The sequence below is a fragment of the Gracilinanus agilis genome, chromosome 2, assembly GCF_016433145.1.
Source record: "Gracilinanus agilis isolate LMUSP501 chromosome 2, AgileGrace, whole genome shotgun sequence".
Classification (NCBI taxonomy): Eukaryota; Metazoa; Chordata; class Mammalia; order Didelphimorphia; family Didelphidae; genus Gracilinanus; species Gracilinanus agilis.
In genome coordinates, this window is record NC_058131.1 from 611,880,505 (window position 1) to 611,896,367 (window position 15,863).

The following is a 15,863-nucleotide window of genomic DNA, read 5'->3' on the forward strand; positions in this document are numbered from 1 at the left end:
AATTCTATTAAATAAATTTTTTTAAGGAGAAAAATAATAGGCCAGCTTTGGGGGTTTAGAAATAATTGCTTATAAATTAGATGCTGCAGATATTAGCTAAAGTTTTATTGTATAAACTGGTTTATTAGGATTTCTTTTCTAAAGATAAAATACACAAATGATATAAGTATGAACTTGACTTTTCCTTTTCTATATACTCCTGTATTTGTGGACAGTGTTTTCATTTAGCACTCTTTAAGTAATAAGAATAATCTTTATTGCCCTTTTCAAATGATTAGTAGACAGTAATCATTCCTTCATTTGATATGGAGAAAAACAAAAATCTCAAGTTCCTGGCCTCTTTTCCAGTGCTATGATAATATGTGGTTTTTTCTTTTGTAATTCTAACTTTTTATGGATAATCATAAATTAGAGACATCATATTTAAAACATCACAGATTTTACCTCCAGATAAAGCCATAGGAGTTTCGTGTCTACCCAAAAAGAGCATTGGATCTCTAGAACTATTGTAGAGATCCATGTCCAATTCATATCAACCTTTAGGACTCAAAATGCTCTTTAAAGGAGTTCTTAACTTGGGATATGTGACCTTGTTTTAAAATATATTTTAATAACTATTTCAACATAAGTGGTTTCTTTTGTGATCTCTATGTATTATAGTTTATGTATTTCAAAACATTATTCTGAAAAGGGGTCCATAGTCTTCACTAGGCTGTCAAAGAGATCCAAAACTCAAAAAAAGTTAAGAACCTCTGCTTTTGCACTAGGATATATGCTTGACTTGAAACTCTCATGAAAACTTTCATAGAGACTTTAACAGAATTGATTTTCATTTCTGGAAACAAAATGGTTTCTAATTAATATTGAATAAATGATACTGTCTTAAAAGAGGATAGTTCAAATTTTAGTGCTATAAATGTAGATGCTAAAATTGTTGGAATTTTATCTCTTTTCTAGTTTACAAAACTTACTTGACCTTAATAATTCAATATAGCTATTGTTACTTATGAACTTTGCTTTAGAGGAAATTTTATTTAGGTATGTTTTCTTCCTAAGCATATGAAAATTCCTGTGTCATCCCTTTTATTTGGTAATGACAAACGCCAAAAGTTTTTACAAATCAATCCTCATATTTGAATTAACAAATTAATTGTGGTTAATAGATTGTTCAGTTGTGTCCAACTTGTGACTCCATGGACCAGAGCTTTTCATGGGGCAAGGATCCTGATGTGGTTTTCCATTTCCTTCTCCTAGCAGATCCCATTGTTTGACAACCAGAGATTAAATGACTTGCCCAGGGTCACACAGCCAGGAAATATGAAGCTAGATTTAAAAGCAAATCTTCCTGACTTCAGGCCCAGCACTCTGTCTACTGACCCATCTAGCTGTTTCCTATTGAATTAATCTTGAATTAATTTTGGCTTTCTGTAATTAGCCCTCTAGGAAAGAAAGAGAAAAGAGGTAAGAATGTAGACCTAGTTCTAGGGCCCAGAAGATATGATTTGGGTAAAGTTTGAAAGAAAATTGCTCCTCCTGCAAATTATTGTCCTCTGGAGGCTTTGCTTGCTTGTAACACAGAGATTCTTACACTGAAGACCTGACTTTTCATAAAACAAACACCTATATGCCACGAAAAGCTAAATTTTCTCATGTTAAAAAGATGTATTCAAAAAATGTTTTAAAGTACCCTTCATAAAAATAATATCCAAAAGTATTCACCAGCTTCCACTCTCACCACCATTATCTAAGTTGACTGGTTTCCTATTTTGCCTATTCCTAATCCCTGCTCTGCTCTGAGACCAGTCTTAGAAAAAAATATATAAAACTAAATATTAAAATTGGCAATTTTATTTTTTTTCTGATAGCATTTGGCATAGTTGAAAACCAGTCATTTGAAAAGGGATATACATAAAATTTTGATCACATTTTAAGTGTTCATCAGATAAGCCTAGACTTTTGTACCTATTTGCATCTAGTGCCTGCTGCATTAGAAGGAGATAAACCTGTCCTGTGATAAGCATTAGTCACTATGCAGTGCCTTAAACATTTGTGAAGCCCAACCTCCTCCCAACTTCCACACTGTGTACATGTGTTTTTAATAAGTGTGTCCCTGCCTGTATTGGGACATGTGTTTGTATACATATGTGCACATGTTTACATACAAATAATTAAGCACATAGATATAATGTGTTAGCTTGAAGAATGATAGTTGTTATTCAGTTTCCTCCCACAGAATAATGTTGGAGATGATGAGAACTGAATTAAAGCTTACTTTCTTTCACAGAATTCCTCAGAGAGAGAAGACTGTAATAATGACGAGCCCCCTAGGAAGATAATACCAGAGAAGAATTCACTTAGACAGGTATGAAATTCAGTCTAACTTTAAGTACACAAATACACACACACACACACACACACACACACACACACACTCCAATAGCAAAAAACAAAAAGCAATCCTCAACTTTCTTTTATCTGCTCTGGAATTTAAGAGTTCTTAGAACCTAGCCTGGCAAGAAATATATGTACGTATATTTCCAATTTTTGTCTTTTAAAAAAATCACTTCCTAATATCAGTGGTAAGCATGTTCATGACAGTCAGTTTCTTACATGTAATGAAATCATAATGAAAGTAAGATTCCTTGTGCAGGAAAAAGAACCTGATTTTTTTCCTTGGGCATAGTCAGTATTTGGCTTAATTATAAAGTCATTTATATGATTTGTTTAGCAAACCTGACAGACCTAAAGTGGAACTAACTTCTTCTTAGTTATTGGTTTTGCTTTTTCTCCTCTTCATCCCACTTTCCCCAGAGAGACAGAGAAGGAAAAAGATAGAGAGAGGTGAATAGTTAAGTTGTATGTATGATGTGAGCATCATTGAATATTCTCCATGTCTTTTTCCAGTTTTTTACCTGTGAAAGTTTAGTTTTGTGGTGCCCTTTTTATAGAAATAAGAAATTCTGAAAACAACAAAGAAAGTTACTATGGTCAAAAGAGTGTCCCATGGGTCAAAAGAAATGCTTTGCTCTCTGTTACTGCTGTCTTGTACTATCTTTCCTTTGTACCAAATGAATGCACCAATAAATTACTTCCAAAAGCCAAAGTTTCTGTAATCTTAGCTTAGATGACCACCTACTTGTATGGTGAACCTCATTTTCTTTATAACTCTTCAACTGAAGATAGTTTTCAAGGGGTCAGCAGAAACCAAAAGGCATCAATTGCTAATTCTCTTGCATCTCCCTCTTTTTCCATCTGTCTTCTCTCTCTCTCTCTCTCTCTCTCTCTCTCTCTCTCTCTCTCTCGTAGATTAGAGGAGAGAAAAAGCACCACTCATAAACAAAAAGAGATCATTTTCATTTTGGTCATGGCACAGTTCTGGGCCGTAATCTACATAGAAATATAAATACAAACACACTGTAAATTTCTGGAATATACATTTGTCATATTTTATCTACTGTGTATTTAAATTCTTTTTCAGTAAGTACTGTGTTCCATTTTGTAAACAGATTGCCTTGTTGGAATTGGTTCAATTTAGTAAGTTTGGGAGAGAATTTTTTTTAAACTAAATATCTATAATATTGATATTGAGATAGATTGTAACCTGGTCACTTGAAGGTAAAAAGCTATTTATCCCATACATCTGAGTAAAAGTATTTTATTGAGTTAGCTAAAATTAGAGGTGGAAGCACTGTAACTATTATACAGAAACAACTGTCAGTTAACAATGACATGAGAAAAAAAGTTTTGGCAACTTTATTTAAGCTAACAAACGAATTTTCACTCTGCAAAGTTATAAATTAATTTTAATAGGCTGGTCCAGATGGTCCATTTGGAAAATGGATAGGCTGATCTGTTGAAAATTAAACTAAATTTATCTCTCTCAGACTTCAAACTGAAGCAAAAGAGAAAATCGTGCCCATTAAGTCCAGCGCATACAGATGGACCAGCAGGTCACACATGGGACTAATCTGATTCATTTAAAAAATAAATGCATGAGTTATTGAATTATTTTACAGTTGCAAGTTGTGTTGTATGCAGTATTTGAAAGGAATTGAATGGCTTTTTTTGTACTTTTTTTTTTTAGCAGCTTTATCCTCCTCCCTCATTTAATTCAACAACTTCCTTACCCACCCTCTCTCCAAATGACTTTTCTAATACCTATCACTCAGAGTCAAGATCCAAGCACTAGAGATTAATTAGGTCATGACGCTTTTCCCTCCTCCCTTCTTTGTCAAGGGTTTTTATTTCTATTCTCTTTATGAAGAGCATGAACTCAGTGTTCTCCGAAAGAGAAATGGCCTTTAGAAACAGGGAAGTAAGAGATCCTCCTGGGGCTCTCTGAGCCTTTTAGCTTCTGGGTGTTTTAACAGCTCCATGAATGCAGATTTGTAAATTTATTGCAGTGCCATCTGGTTTTTGCTCCAACCAGATTACTGTTGGCTTGTAGCTGTCTATTGTGGTGGTCACTCCCTAGGAGCTTGCCCTCCCAATCTTAGGGATGAGTGATGAATAGCAGGGGTCAACATAAGCAGGTCACAGGGCAGCTGTCCAGGACTGCCCTGAACTTGATTACCCCACCGTTGTGGTTTTTGTTTTGTTTTTAAAGATAAGGCATAGTGCAGGTTGTTTAAACTCCCCCTTCCCTCTCTTGAATGGAGTAATAATGAAGTGCCATTTGCTGTTATTGGTTTGTTCAGCAGACAAGCTCTGGGGAAAGATGTGTCAAAGGTGCCTTGTGGGCTAAAACTATGTAAGCAAGATTTGAATCATGTAAGCTGCATTTCTAGCCAGCCCCCTAACTTGGTATTGTTGATCCAGAGTATTCTGATAGGATTTCAGGAACCTCTTCTTGCCCTTTTTCAACATATGGTCATAGTTACATTGTAACTAGCTCTTACCATTATAAACTAAATTTACCATTTTCAAAGATTATTTGAAGTTTTTTGAGATCCTTGAGAAAGGGCCATTACCTGTGATAATATTGGGCTTAGAAAGTTATTTGAATACTGAAAGTTGTGGCCCTGAGACACTTGCCTTTTTTATCCAGACAAGTCATTTTGCCTACCTGATTTCTTGTTTCATTTCTAACAGCAGGGAATATTTGAAACAGGAAAGAGAAACAACATACTCTTTTAGTGAAAATATCTTTTCACTTTTATAAACTTTACTTTTCCTTTGATTCCAAAAAATATAGATTACACTATGACATGAGGTAGCCAAAGTTTTCTTTCTACTTTTCCCCACTGAAGTGTTAAGAAAATGTATCTACCTATTTTCTTAGTTTTCTGTCCTATCTACAAATAGGGAAAAAGCCTGAGGAGGATATATTAAACTACAAGTTACCATATGAAAATATGGCTTTATGAAAGACTAGCTCCTCCATTGCTTCTGTAATAGTGCTAATAAGATCTGTCAACCCAACCTTTCTCTGTAATTGAGTAAATTGTGACCGCTGTCTAATCCTTCCTCCACCCCCTTGCCCTTTGTGTATGTGTCCACTTACCATCTTGAGAACGTGGGCAGTGATAAATAAAGCATTCAACAGAGTTCTCTAAACTCTTTGAAAGCAGCATGATGCCAGCCCTCTAGTTATATTTCTTTAAGTGTTTACGTTTTTCTGTATTCTTTCTCTTGTGTGGCTGGAACCCTGGGGATGCAAAGCCATGAGAGAGGCCAAGATGCTAACAAAGTAGCTGTCCCCCTTGTTAGCTAGTTCCTTTATTCTTTAAAAACAAGATAAAAACCATCTGGCTCAGGGCATTACATTTTCCTCCCCCATGCACCTCTATAGAAGGAGAGTTCACCTGCAGTGAGGGTTTACATTGATTAGGGAGGGAGCAGTAATTCAAGCCTCCATCCTCTTCAAGGATACTTTGCAGTCTTTAAAGGTGCTGACCCACTGAGTTAAACTGTCAAGGGAGGATAAAAAAGTAGCTTCATCCCAGGAGGTAACAGCTGCCAGGTTTTCAACACCTTGCACGCTGCTGGAAAAATGTCACAATTGTCAGCAGAAAGAAAAATGACTTAGTTGTCATCTTCTGTTAATGACAGGACCCTATAAAAGAAAGGATTTAAACCTTTTAGAAATAAGAAGTTGTTTTCTCTGTTCTTCCCTCCTCCCTACCTCCCTCCCCCATTAAAATTTTTAAATCTTGGGTCATTCCAAGTAATCAATGCCTTGAAATGATTCCATAGAAGCAACAACAAGCAAGTTACATGAGTTTAAATAGCCCATAGTAAGCAGGGCAGTGCAGTGGGCATAGCTCTGTTACACAGTTGGGTGAGTAAGAGGAAAAAGTAGCACATCACCAGCACACAAAATGACATTATACTGTGTATTAACAAAACAACAACAAAAAAAGTCAAATTCATAAGCCAGTGAACTGAGAGAAAACATACTGTATTTCTGCTCTTTGGAGGACAATTTGTTTTCAAGCAGCATCCAGATGGGTAAATACCACGACATTTCTTTTTTGCAAGAGATCCAGTTCTTCCTTTAAAAAAAAAATCTAGCAGCATTTACTTCATTTAATAGCTGTAGTGTTTGGATATGATAGCATTCCCTTCTTTCTGATTTGATTGATGAAAAAAAAACCAAGAATTTAATGAAGTCTTTGATATCAGGCAGGAAGATTTTTTCCCTGTTTGTTTTAGGTTAGTCATTTTAATTGTGTTGAGTAATTAGAAGGTACACACAGCCAAGGGAGCTTTGTTATGATAATTGCTCAAGAAAAACCCATTCCCTATCCTATCTACCATTGCCTTGTGTTAAAGCACTTTCTCCCTCTAGTGGTAATATTAAGGACTTTGGCTTGGCACTAAGCAAGGTGTAATTGCAATATGACAAACTATGCTTAAGGGACTCTCCTGTAAATACTTTAGTTTGGGTTTTGGCATTATTTCATTATATATTTTTTTCTTTAAAAACTTGTAGGTTCATTGGTTTTTTTTCCTAGAGTGCATTGGGCTTCTGATAGGGGGAAAAAATGCCTGAGATGTTTATTAAAAAACTCACAATGCATTCTGGGTAATGTTTTGCAGCTTGACTTAATTTTAGTCATCTATTTTAATTACCTATTTATAAAAATGCTTTTGTATTTGTAGACATTATTTAATACTTTGGCAGAAGCACCTCATTTGAAATAAATAAATAAATTGCATTTATTTTAAGTAGTTCATGTAAAAGACCTTAAAGGTAATTAATGCAGGTCTCCTAAGTGAGACAAAAGTGATCTTCCCAAGTCTGATGAAGTGATTTGTTTATATAACTTCTTGCTTCTGCTGTATTCTTTAGAGTCTAATAACTTAAAAAAAAAAACAAAAAACATGGCTGGCAATTTGTGCCTCGCTACAAAAACTCTTCAAAAAGAAGCAATTTAATAACCAGCTTTCTTAAAATTACTTGGAGAAAGGAAGACTGTATAGGGGGTTGGTATTTTTGTGTTTTTTTTTTATTTCAGTGTAATCATTCTTTGATAAATTGTGTAATCACAGACTTAGTGGGGAAAAATATTATTGAACTCCTGGGTTGCAATGACCATAAAAAGTATATTTTCATACAGAAGCTTGAGCTACTGTATATAAATTATAAAGGAAATAGCATTTATGCTTGTCGAAGTCTATATGGACCTTATTCTCTTTTATATTTAACAGTTCATCTGGACACAGCACTTTTTTTTTTAACAAAGATTTTTGTACCTAGCTGCATAAGCCCTAAAAGAGCCTACCCAAAGAGCAGTACAGAATGAGATCAACTATAGCCCTGCATTTACTGAAACAGATTTGGTAGCATCTATGTGGTATTTTTAAAGACCAAGTACCTCTTGCCTGAGATGTAGCTTTGTGTGTTTGTTTTTTCTACATCACATTCTTGCTCTTGACATAATTGGATGCCATCATATATCTGTGAGGTTACTCCACTCCTATCTCTCACCCATTTTCATTATACTGTATCTTGTTTTGCTATAGGGTTGCTGAACAGACTTCTGAAGCAGCTCTTTGCAAGGTTAAAAGAATGCAGCCTAGTAACAAGTTTGTGTCATTTTAAATATATACCTCCTAGTAAATAAGGAGAAGTCTGGCAATCAATCCCTTTTAGTGTGTTATATGTTTCACCTGACAACTAAACCTTCTATTGATTAGCCATTACTTTGTTAGATAATCCTATGTCATTGAATCTATTGTAAAAAATTAAACTCTTTAAAATGTTTTACCCTAGCAGCAGTGGGAAAATTGAAAACTTGTTCAGAATTACAGCCTGCTTTCACAGAGAAGGTAGTTTTCAGCAAGCAGGCATCTTATCGGTTTATGCTTGCGTGCTTTATATGCAATATAAAACCTTATTAAAGCACTCCAACACAGAATTCTCTGCCTCTGGTTCAGAAATGAAGCCACCTTTTCAAACATTGCAATAGTGCAGAAACCTATCTTGCCTGAGGCTATTTTGAGTATTGACTGATTTGCGTTCAGTGCAGAAGTGTTCTTGCAATAGTAAGACATTGAATTTATTTACCCCCTTTTCTCTATTGAGATCAAAGGGCTTCCACAAGTTTTAACTCATTGATCTTATGATTTTCTTAAGAATATACAGGAACAGGTTCCTTTACAGAAGGAACAAGTAGCCATAAAATAGTTAAGTATTTGCCCCTAGCTTCACTTTGGTAAAGTGCCCATTTACCCCTCCCTCCTTCTCCCCCCCCCCCATGCAAGAGAAAGGAATCTACCCAATGTTCAAGTTACACAGTTTCCTTTCCAAAAAGTAGCAATTTTAGAAGAAAACAAAATAATCCTTAACAACTTTTTGCTTGCTAAGACTTAAATTTCAATTTCAGTTCCTTACAAAGTGTTAAAGACCTCTCATGTCTTAAAAAAAATCCAGGGATCTTTGCAGCTTGTATTTTTTTATTGTGCAGTAAATGTTTGTTGTGTGAACAGTTGCAAAAGAAATATTGAACTCTGAGTACAAAACATAACTGTTCAAATGCTCTCTGCTAGTACTTTTAAAATATTATGTAATAGCTACATTTTTACCTTAAAATTATATGGGGGGCAGCTGTATAGCTCAGTGGATTGAGAGCCAGGCCTAGAGATGGGAGGTCCTAGGTTCAAATCTGGTCTCAGACACTTCCCAGTTGTGTGATCCTGGGCAAATCACTAAACCTCCATTGCCCACCCTTACCACTCTTCTGCCTTGGAGCCAATACACAGTATTGATTCCAAGATGGAAGGTAAGGGTTTAAAAAAAATTATAAACAATTGGATTGATAATGTAGGTGAGTAAATTCAGAAAATATTAACTTGGCTAAATTGAAAACAAACTTGATGATGATGGCATAGTAAAAGTAGCTACATACCTTCTTTCTTCCCTATAGCTTTCCTCATCTAATTCCTGAGAGAATGAATTAATATAAAAGAAAAGAAGTCTACTCTTCCTTAATTAATGTGAACTATAAGAGGAGTTCATCTGAACTAGCATTATATGTTAAATGAAAAAATAATTATACCATCCACATCATCTTCAGATACAGTAGAAGAAATATTCTGGCATGGGCCAGAGTTGCAATAATGTACAAACTCACCACATGGTATTAATGTTTCATCTTTATCTTCATTTGCCATTCTGCAGTTCTGATGTATATCCTGAACAGCAACACCAGTCATGCTTAAGTGCTGATTTTAATATGCTGGCATATTAATTATGGACTAAAATTAACCTATCGGGGCAGCTGGGTGGCTCAGTGGATTGAGAACCAGGCCAAGAGAAAGGAGGTCCTGGGTTCAAATTTGGCCTCAGACACTTCCCAACTGTGTGACCCTGGGCAAGTCACTTAACCCCCATTGCCTAGCCCTTACCATTCTTCTGCCTTAGAACCAATACCCAGTATTGTTTCTAAGACAGAAGGTAAGGGTTAAAAAAATTAAATTAAATTAACCTATCAGATTATTTTCTTTGCCCCATCTTAATTTGGACTTTATCTTTTTCTAACAAAATTCAAGGCTTAACATATATCATACCCTCCTTTGGAAGATTTCATGATCTGTTTGTTTATCTTTTTGTTAGGAAGCATTTTAAAGTTTGTCAGAAGTGTTCTCTAAACTTACTTCTCTCTCATTTTAAAAAGGAGAAAGAATAATAATAATAGGCATTTATATAGCGCTTTAAGGCTTACAAAACACTTTCCACATACTTTCTCATTTGATCCCCTCAAAAACCCAGAAAAGTAGGCACTGTTGGCATGATCGGCCCTGTTTTACAGACAAAGAAACTAAGGTACAGAGAAAGTATTGTAATGCCCACATGATCATGCAGCCAGTGGCAGGAGGGGGATTCATCCCTAAATATACTCCTGCAACTACCTTAGAAACCAACAGATTGTTCATCTGTCCAGGTTAGAAATTACTCTGTATTTAATATAAATCTACAGAAAAGATTATGAACTCGAATTTTTTAAACTTAGAAATCCAAGATTAATGGGAAAATTAAAAAGATGATTGTTTCATGAAAAAACTTGGGAGGGTTTTTTAAAGCACTGCATAGGGAACAACTAGGTGGTTCAGTGGATTGAGAGCTAGTCTAGAGAAAAGTCCTATTCAAATCTGACCTCAGACACTTCCTAGCTATGTAACCTGGGCAAGTCACTTAACCCCCGTTGCCTAGAAACTTCTTCTGCCTTGAAACCAATACACATTATTCATTCTAAGTTGGAAGGTAAGTATTTTTTTTAAGGGGGGGGGGGGAATACCGTATAATTTCCCAGAGGCATTTCAGCCTGCTTTCTTCTTATTCAGTTCTGGTCCTGTTCATTGTCCATCTGCTACGTCTAGCTAAGAGCTACATTCTGATAAACCAACTTTATGAGCTCTTCATCCAAATTTATGTCTTAATCTGGACAGTATGTATTCTTCATCCTCTTGATTTCTCCTGTTAGGCTAGTTTACACTGAACTCCTGAGTTCAGTATACCTTATGTACCTTACTTAGGAAGCACTTCAGTGTTCTGGAGCTTGGTATAATTAATTTAAAAATAGTGTCTACAAAGAAGAATATTTGGAAGATCTCACTATTTCTAAAGAATTCTTCTTCTATTGAACTCTTTGCTGAACAGTCTTCACAATAGCACCAGACTCTTTGGCAGCAATATGTCCCTCTTCTTTTATTCCTCAATTGATATAAATAATTAGCAAACAGAGTTGTTTGTTACATCTTTCAAGGAATCTTATATGATTTTGACCTAAGTACAAGAGAGAGAGAGAGAGAGAGAGAGAGAGATACATACATACGTACATACATACATACATACATACCTTGTGGGTGGAGAATTACTTCAGAATTATTTTACTCTAAGAATTGAATTCTTTGTTAGTCATCAGATTCTAATGCCGAACATCATGGACCCTCACAGTCTCCAAAAAAATTAAAGTTTTTGAGTCATCCAAAGAGCAACAGAAGAGGCCCATGGTGAGCATAAATAAGTAGGTTACAACAGTGGTATCAAACTCAAAGAAAAAGGGATCCATGGCGGGTGGCATGTTGACTTAGAAAACCTCAAATTAGGATTATCTGTGTTGTACATTATTTGTTTTCATAAAGAGTTTCCCAATTACATTTTATTCTGGTGGATTTTTGAGGTTGAGTTGCCGCCTGTGGACTACAAAATTGGATCTTAGAATCATAGATATAGAACTAGAAGAAACCTAAAAGTCCATCCAGCAAACCTTCTTTTTTTAAAATATCAGAAAACTAAGGCCCAGAGAGCTTAAGTGACTTATTCAAGATCACACAAATCAGCATCAGAGGTAGAATTTGAACCCAAGTACTCTAATTCCAGAGCCAGTGCTTTTCCACTGTACCTACCACAAAACTTACTAGTGAATTATGCAAGAGAAGCAGCACAAAAGATATCATCAAAGAGATGTATTACCAGAAAAAGAAACATACAAAAAGGTCATATAACAAGAGCAAGGGATAATCAATGGACACTCATATTCTCCAGGAAGTTTTCAACTTTGTTGAGTAGACAATTTTGGAGGATCATAGGGTCATAGACCTAGAGCTAACAGGGACTGCAAGAGTTCATCATGGAGCAGAGCTGCACAGTTTGAAAATGCATGGATGGACTGAAATCTGTTGTTGGATAAATCACCCACCCATATCATTGAAATCACAACTCCATCAAAGCAGTTTCCTCAGCAACTTTAAAAAAAATATGTTCCCAACATATACTCCCATTCATTCTTGATCCTGACTAATAATTGTGACTTGTAGATACAGGTAAAGGTTCGTTGTAAGTGAGACAAAGTAAAGGCAGAATTTCTAAAACTATTTCCCTTGTACCAAATGTGAAGGTTCTTAAGGTGAGTAATGTTTCTGTATTGAAATTTTTTTCAAAAATCTTTTTACAGACCTACAACAGCTGTGCCAGACTCTGCTTAAACCAAGAAACCGTATGTCTAGCAAGTACTGCTATGAAGACTGAAAATTGTGTGGCCAAAGTAAGTAACATGGAAAACCAATTAATAGTATGCCAATTGCTTTCCATGAGAATTATTTTTATTCTCTGTAGCTGTAAACAAAAGTTACTTTAGGATTGCCTATTTTAGAAATGATACAACTGAACATTTCTCTGTCATGTTGTTCTGTGAAGAGTTGCAGCAAATTAGGTACAAGAAGTTGGGTTTTCCCAGTGCTTCAGCTGCAATGGAATCTTTTGCAAGTGTTTTATGACAAGATTTGTTTCAGATGAACTCTCATTTATTTCCTAGATAGTAATTCTTTATAACCACAAACTTAAGGTATGGCCCAAGATGGGTAGGATACCATATACTGGCATTTTACAAATTAACTTAAGGTTTTAATGCATGGAAAAGTGAAAAGTATGTTTAAAGGGAGAATGAAACCTAAGATAAAGGAAAGTATAATCATTACTTCACCATCTTTTGTTATTCATTGAGTCCTACTGAAAGAACATTGCATTTGATGCTTTTGGTCTATGTAGACAAGTTATGTTTAACCATACATATAAGCTAGTTCTTTCATCTATGTAAATTACAAGTTATGTCATACATGATAGTTTTTCTAAGTTCTACATGAATCTATTTGCAACTGAAACTACCTCTGCTCATCCTTTGTTGAAATTCATTTACTCCAACTTTCTCATTACTGTTTCTTCCCGTCTCCCATAATTGTACTTTAAACACTATTGTTCTAAAGTGTATATGTGCTGTCCCAGGGATAGACACTGAGATGATCCTAGATACAGATATATGATGTTCTTCTATCTAGTATTACTCAGTTTACATTGTGGTTCATGATCTGTTCAGGAACTTCCTCTAGCCAGCTGTTTGACCTGAATTTGGTTATGTTAGCTCTTTCAAAGTGAAGTAAATTCAAGTATCATCTCTTTTAGAAATTGAAACAATATTTTAGTGTTTTTGTTTTTTTAGCTGACTTTTTAATATGGAGTATCTGTAAAATTATTGCCTTTATAGCCATTTAGGGATCTGCTGCTGTTACAACACTTCTAACTTTAACTACTTCATTGTATTTTATATCCAGACCCTCAGTTGTATTACTATTATTATTAGAAATAGGACTGATATCATGTAGTTGCATTCTAATGCTCCAAAATCCAAAAGCAGAGATATTTTGTCTGTTTTTACTGATACAGTTTCTTCAAATTATCCAGAAGTCTGTGGGCAGGATTACCAAATGAAGATCTAATGTTTATACTCAGATTAGCAATTAAAAGGTTGCCTAAGGAAAATGTCAGAGAACTCTCTTGAAGGTTCATCAGTTAGGTTTCTCTGAATGGTTTCTTTTAAAATGTGGAACATATATGACTTTTGTAAATTATCCTTTTATTTCTAATCAGTTAGAACTAAAAAATCATATTACAGAACCCCACCCTCAATTCCTGATCAGTTTGGTTATATATTGTTATGTTTGAGGAGAGTTTTATTTTTAATTTCTGGATTATGTTACATGTAGGGTCTCATCACAAGTGGGTGACTTCTGGCTAAACAAGGTAAAATCTTAGCATGAGCACAGATCCAAGGACAGGGTGACAATTTTAATGAGTTTTATTGAGAGCCGGCCAAGTGAGCATCTGTTCCTTTTGTTTACTCCATACTTTGTAAGCCAGGATCTCCAAGCTAGCTAGTTATGTTGGTGTGTGTCTGTATAGTGTGTTTTTTTTCCCACCCTCTCCTTCAGTGGTGCATGGTTAGAAATATTTTGGCATCTGGTACAATGGCATAATTTCTGTTCTGCTCTTGGGTGTGGAAATAAGTTTTCTCATCGATGCTCAGCATTCTGACTCACTCCCAGATGGTGACCTTCTCATCCCTTTCTTGCCCATTTTAGTCTTATCCTGCCATAAATCTCATTTGTTATCTCCATTAAATGCCCAAGCTTAATGTAGTTCTTAGTGTTGACTAGATAATAATTCAATAGAGTCATCAGCCTACCTAGATCCAATATATTTGCTCTGGATCCCATAAATGTCTTCTGGTTAATATCTCTAAACTGTTTCCTGTTGGTGCTTATCTAACTTGTATCTCTTATTGGCCCTGACCATCCATTTTGGTTTGTTGCTCTCTGTTACTTGGCAAAAAAAGGAATATACTTAGAACTAACTTCTCCCTTATATCAGTTCAAAGAGTACAGGAGTATTGAAAACATTTCTTCATTTTATTTACAGGACATCTCATATTCCTTTGGAAGAGTTAGTGTAGAATCAATGTTGCCAAAGAGATCGGTGTTATCAATCCTACTTACTACTTAAATTAAGCAATAGCAAAATCTTTGAAAAAAGATAATCCCCTATCCCATTGTAGGGCTATACACAGTTGTCATATGATCTGCTGTTATTAACTTGGTTTAAATATCAAAATTGATTCAAATTGTGTTCCAATGTGCCTTAAATATGTTTCTTAAGCCACTTTACTTTGCTGTATTTACTCTCTTCATCAGCTCCCCATATAACACCTTTAGTATCTCAGTGTTAGCTCTTTTTATCACAAAAACTAGTCCAGGGCAGCTCAGCTGTGATGTGAGTGACATTGGTGCCTTAAATATAGCTCAAAACCCTTGTTGAATACTTCAGCTTTCCTTTTTAGTGTAATATATATATATATATATGCTACAAACCTTTGTTTCAGTGCAGAATCTATCATTAATACTTTTCAGGAACAGTACTACTATATCACTCTGAAGTTATAGCATGTTTTATCCAAGATTAATTTGCTGACATCTTACCCTTCTAACCAACTTTTGAGAAGAGTCTTCATGTCCATTTAGAATATGAAAAAAACTGAAAGAAAAGATTATAAATGTCACTTCAAATTAACAGTGATAATTAGACATCTTTGATATTACAGATGCAACAGTAACCTAAGAAAAGATTTAAAATTCAGAAAGGGGGCAAACTCACTCTTGTTCATATTACTTTCTTTCCATTTGGAATTGGAGAGTTTGAAATTTTTTTGCTACAAAACCTTTCCCTCTTACTAATTATAGCACTATAATTCAGGAAGGAAGTATTTATTTATTTTGGTACATGAGATGAGTGCTGAAATTATTGTGGCTTTAATTAGATAATCATTATTGACTGTCACCTTAGTCTTTAAAATCCATAATTGTAGCATGTCTAGTGTGTCAACAATCTTGATGATTTTTTTTCATTAGTAAACTGAAAACTACAAATTTCTTTGTTAAAATTGTCATTTAAGCAGTTTCAGCAAAATATTGCAGAAAATTTTAGTTTCTGGCTTTGCCTTACTCTACCTAAACATATATACACAAAACAGATTGAATTTAGTTGTCACATGTCTGCTTGGATTTCTGGCTTCAATACAGAATTCTCT

At 35.0% G+C, this 15,863-nt stretch overlaps 1 protein-coding gene across 1 annotated transcript in view; it reads left to right on the forward strand.

Moving 5' to 3' along the window:
- The window catches only part of BTRC (beta-transducin repeat containing E3 ubiquitin protein ligase), a 196,836-nt gene that overhangs the window by 109,051 nt on the left and 71,922 nt on the right, over positions 1-15,863 (forward strand). Inside the window, exons 3-4 of the mRNA XM_044665502.1 lie at positions 2,285-2,362; positions 12,402-12,491. Coding sequence (XP_044521437.1) covers positions 2,285-2,362; positions 12,402-12,491 — 168 coding nt within the window. The remainder of the gene's footprint in view (positions 1-2,284; positions 2,363-12,401; positions 12,492-15,863) is intronic.